Source organism: Palaemon carinicauda, chromosome 12, assembly GCF_036898095.1.
Source record: "Palaemon carinicauda isolate YSFRI2023 chromosome 12, ASM3689809v2, whole genome shotgun sequence".
Classification (NCBI taxonomy): Eukaryota; Metazoa; Arthropoda; class Malacostraca; order Decapoda; family Palaemonidae; genus Palaemon; species Palaemon carinicauda.
The window spans coordinates 102,629,089-102,634,694 of NC_090736.1; the positions used below are offsets into that span (position 1 = coordinate 102,629,089).

At 40.5% G+C, this 5,606-nt stretch overlaps 1 protein-coding gene across 1 annotated transcript in view; it reads right to left on the bottom strand.

Moving 5' to 3' along the window:
- Positions 1-584: 584 nt before the first annotated feature.
- Positions 585-5,606, bottom strand: part of LOC137650980 (piggyBac transposable element-derived protein 4-like) — a gene marked incomplete at its 3' end in the record, with an annotated part of 14,459 nt that continues 9,437 nt past the window's right edge. Inside the window, 4 exon segments of the mRNA XM_068384119.1 lie at positions 585-1,470; positions 1,950-2,164; positions 2,166-3,006; positions 3,932-4,190. Of these exon segments, the coding sequence (XP_068240220.1) occupies positions 585-1,470; positions 1,950-2,164; positions 2,166-3,006; positions 3,932-4,190 (2,201 nt within the window).

The following is a 5,606-nucleotide window of genomic DNA, read 5'->3' on the forward strand; positions in this document are numbered from 1 at the left end:
AACACTGTACTTACATAAATACGACAATAAGTATAAAAATAAATTTTTTCCTAAATAACTTGCACTGGACACTTTAAAATAAAACAATGAACAAAAAACCACTTGGGTGCTGCAACTAGAGTCCTGTGTGCACAACTTGACGTAAAAAAATCGCCGATATCAGCAAAACTGCCAGATCTGTAAAGAAAAGAAAAAGCGGTTAATTTTTGTATAAGTAAAATCACTACAAAATATTTGTGTGAAAGGAATGCTATATTTATAGTGGTAATACTTATCATATTTGGATGAATTTTTCCAAAAGTCATCTACAATGATCCCAGATGATGGCAAAACCTTAGGAATTATATATAGTTAATATAAACTGGGCAAAAGCTTAGTTCAAATGTAACACGTACCCTGCGCCATTGACGTAAAAGAAAGGCATATCTAGAAAGAGTACTAATAATTGATGTATATGCAATAAAATGGTAAATAAATAATCTATGATGACCCTAGATGACAGCAAAAAGGTTAAAAATTGTTTTTAGTAAGTATAAACGGGTAAGAAAAATAATTCGTGAAACTTACTACTTGAGTTGGCACTGGTCGCAGGTGTAGTTGACATGGGAGTTACAAACAGGCTTATGGCACTTGCCACACAAAAACTTGGTCCTGACATTAGAAGAAGAAGGGCAAAGAGGGCATCTGTTGCGCTTCTCACTTCGTTTTGGAGTGTCTGGACTCTCGTCTTCGGGCTCTTGTACGGCAAAAACAGAGCAAATGAGGTAAGTCAAGTCCCTTGGGAGGTACCTCTTGTTTGCGAGTCTTGAAAGTGCTGCATCACGGGCGAGTTCCATGGCCAATTCTGCAGGAAATTGCCTCCTGTTATACAAGGTGTTGTCAGGCAAATTTTGGTGGAGAAAAAAGGAATTATTCATAACAAGATTGATAATCCCATAGAAGACACATACGGGCCACCTCCGGGTCTTCCTGCTGCAGGTCAGGGCAGAACATATCTGATCGAACGTGTCAACTCCTCCCTTTGTGGCATTATAAAACATGTGCATGTGACTTTTATGATCCTCAATAACTGTGGGATTGTGATGAACTGTGGAAAGAATCTGGATCCTTTTCGTCGGCTTGACACGTTGGCACAAAACGGTGACCTTGTCCTTGTAATTATACGTGGCAACAGATTCGCCTAATTCCATGGGCGTTGACAGCAACACAGTAGGCAGGTACGTTTTTGGACGAATAGTACCAACTAAATGCATCCCACGTTCACGGAGAGCCTTGGCTAGTGGCAGGGAAGTAAACCAGTTGTCCGTCGTAACAATACGCCCAGCCTTCCTGAAGGGTCGGGTTAGCTCCAACGTGAAGTATTCTCCCAAGGGCGTACTTGTATTGGTAGTTCCCTTGCCCAGGTAGGGAATGGCATTGCACATGTAGAACGTGTCTGCATTACATGCCATAACTAATTTGATGCCATACCTAAGAGAAAAGAAAACAAAATAAAAGAAACGATAAATATAAAGAAAACAAAATAAAAGAAACAATAAATATAAAGAAAACAAAATAAAAGAAACAATAAATATAAAGAAAACAAAATAAAAGAAACAATAAATATAGAGAAAACAAAATAAAAGAAACAATAAATATAAAAAAATCTAAATAAAAGAGACAATAAATATAAAGAAAACAAAACTAGACCTATAAAATTTTTTTTTTAAAATTGCATATATATCAAAAAAATTAAAAATATTGCATATATATATATCTATCTATCATATATATATATATATATATATATATATATATATATATATATATATATATATATATATATATATATATATATATATATATATATATATATATATATATATATATATATATATATATATATATATATATATATATATATCTATATATATATATATATATATATATATATAAAACTTTTTACTTACTTTGCTGGTTTATTCGGGATGTACATCCTGAAACGGTACCGTCCCCTGAAGCCGAGGAGCTGCTCATCCACAGTGAGATGCCCACTGGGTTCATAGTTGGCAATGCAATTGGCAATGACCTGGTCCCACAAATTCCTTATGGGAGCAAATTTGTCATGTGTCACACGCTCCTCCCTCGTGGCAATGCTGTCAAAACGTAGGGCCCTCTTAATAAAGGCCTAAGCGGCGCTCACTCATGATGCTCCTGTAGAAGGGACATCCTAGAGACTTAGAGAACGTCTCTTCCGCTGTCAAATGATTGTCCTTCTGTGCCCCTGTCATGATGAGGATCCCAAGGAAGGCACGTAACTCCATGAGGGTCACATCCTTGAAGGTGGGGTCGTTTTGCCGCTTGTATTTGTTCTGTAGGGTTAGGATTTTGTCGTTGGTGTGGATGACCACTTCTGCAAGCATTATATTTGTCAAAAATTTGTCAAACACTTCAGCAGGAGTCCTACACCCGAAGACAGCCATGGTAGGACTGGCACTGTCAAACTGGTCAATCTTCAAGATTGGTGGCATTGTTGGGTTTGGCTCTGAGTGCCACTTCGTGTTGTCCCTAGCCACGTAAGAATTATCCGGCAATCTCTTCAATGCCACACCTTCTGCAGGGCAAAGAGGTCCTCTCCTCCTTTTCCTACTCCTAATCTTTACGGGACTAAGATGAGGCACAGGAACCGCAGGATACGCTGAAGAAGGCCCAGGAGACGCTGAAGAAGGCCCAGGATACGCTGAAGAAGGCCCAGGATACGCTGAAGAAGGCCCAGGATACACTGAAGAAGGCCCAGAAGACGCTGAAGAAGGAGGAGATTCTGCAGGAGTCACAGGAACAACGGAAACAAGACTAACTGCGTGCGAGACAGCAAAATCATGTCTCTCTTCATGCGCTGTTTTCGCTACTTTAGCAGCCAAAAGTTGATCCTCGTTTTCCTCACGCAGCAAGGTTTCATTGTCGACCAGGTCATCTTGGATAGTGTCTTCTTCAAAGGTAAGGGTCAAAGGCTCTTCTTCATCACTACTGACGAAAAGGAGCTCCAAAAACTCCTCCTCCTTGAGATATTTCTTCGCCATGCTGAAAATCTGAAAACAGGAAAAAATAGAAAATTAGAAATTAGCCTCAAAATTACATTCTTGCTGCTTTCAAAACAAAATGGCGATTGGTACAAGTACCTACACCATTCACTGATATGTTCCGATAGACACAATTACATTATTTCACTAAATAATAATACAGTAATGTAAAATACAAAATGTTTGCGTATGCGTGACATACCCCTGTTACGGTAACGTGGTTGCTAATATGCAACAATTCCAACTTTGGAGGCCGATATCTGACGAATGCGTCGGAGTAGAGAAGTGGCGAATGTTTCCTGCGATGAAGCTGGTGAGCAACTAACGGCTCCTGGGTAGACAGGCCAGAGCCTGCAAGGCGTCTATGCGCAGAAACGAAAAAACAAGTTTTTGCGCCACGTCCCGGCCAAATCCGACACCTCGCTACCTATCCAGGGTTAATAACAATTTCACGTAACTCCAATTCACATACAGAATCACTTCCTAATACTACTCTTTTGTTTGATAAATTAACTATTGGTATATCAGCTCTTTTCCCTTTTATTTCAGATATGCCGTCTACAATCACTTGCGCCTAATTGTCTTGGGGTTTTACAACGACCTTGGTTCCTTCCGGAAAAGGGCAACACAGGGTCACTGATATGCTCGTAAGTCTCTGGGGAGACAACACTTCTCGTCTCTAAGGTACAGCTGTTACCGTACTTAAATGTCTCTCCGTGCCTGCATAAACACTTACTCTCTCATGAACTTCTATCGGCAAAATGCACTGTCCTAATTTTACTGTTATTGTATATTTTTCTCAAAAAATGCATATTTCCTTGAATTCCCAAGGTGGGAGGGTAAAAAAAATATGTGTAAACTTCCCAGATCACACCTTTAAGTTGACGATCGTTGTATGGTTTAAGCATATCTTATTTCCTCCTGGCGTGTCAAGGACGAGGGATGCCGCTGACTGTAGTGGGTTTGAGGAGAATCTTTTTTCAATGAGCAAAACGCTGGCGCCTATGTCAATCAGCGCTCGAATGGATTTATCTGGCAGGTCAATCCTAACCGCTAACTTTCCTAGCCGGCCATTACGATATATGGGGCACAGGCCAATAACCTCAGCTGCAATGCCGCTGCTCCCGAGTGCTGCGGGGGTGAGGTCAGTGATACTGAAAGGGGGTCACAGTATCTGCTCTACGTCCGTCGCCATTACTCCCATCGCTGCCTTGGCTGCTGCTATTGATGCCATAGGGCTGGGTGGTGGGGGGGGTTATTAATCTCGCTCGTCTCCCACTTAATCTGCTTCCTTTTCCTTGGATATTGGGCGGGAGGAGGTGTGTGTGCCACAGACCGCCCGCCCTCGGTGTTTTTTGCTGGCCACTCTCAAGATACATGACCGTAGGCCTCCCAAGTGTAACAACGGGGAGATCCTTGGGTGGGGCACTAGAGTCGTCGATGCCCCTTTCCCCCACACTGCCAGCATCTGAGGACTCTGCTCACCTGCTGACTAGGTTTTCCCTTCTCCTGTTTTAGGGGTTGGTGAGCGCATCTTATGGCTGCTAACTTCTCTTAATCGGGGCAGTTATACCCAGTCATTTTTTCTTCTGGCAAACTGTCTAGAATATTTTGTATTACGCTTACTATGTCTGCTAAGGAGCAATATTCATCAAACAAATAACCACATAAGTACGGGTTTTCTAATCTGCGAATATGTTTGTGGGCAACTGCTTTGTTATCACCTTCTGAGTTGCAAAACTAAGAAGTGATTCACCTTCCAAAACTCTGGGCTTGTAATTTTCTTTTTTGTCCCCCTTTCTTACATCAGGTAAGGCATAATTCTCAAATAACCGTCGTTTTATTTCAGAATAACTTCTTAAACTGTCTTGTGGCCAACACATTATCTACATTGCCGGAGCATCTTCCTACAATCTAATTACTTGAACAGCTTTTTCTCTTTCCAACCAACCATATTTGGCTAATTCAAAGTTTCTCAAAAACATTTCAAACGATTGGAACCCTACATTTAGCCGCTGATCATCAAAAGCTCTAACACTTGCCTGGAGTTCTGGCAGTTTCCGAACTACGATGTTATCTTTACTCGGTTGTATACTTTCACATGTGTGCGTTTGGACTTTATTTATGTACGTCAGATATGCTCTGGTTGTGTGCTGCTCTTCTTCTCATTCAACCAAGATTATGTTCATTAACACTTTTAAGTTATCTAACTGATTTTCCTATTCTTGTGTTCTATTTTCCTGTGTATATTCTTTGTCGGCAACACTATATTCAACTGCTCCATTATTCTCATCTCCTTCAGCAGCAGCATCTGCTATGTTAGTCCTTGTGTATATAGGCATCTTGAATTCTTATTTTACAGGCTCAAAGAACAACTTCGCTCCTAGCATACACAAACAGACATAATTTTACACCTGAAACCAATATATCCCATGTCCACGGATAATGAGACATCAGAACATGTTTTTTTTTCACTTTATTATGAAAATATTTGTTAGTACACTGTACCATCGACACTCTCAGGCGAGCACCTCATCTACTTGAATG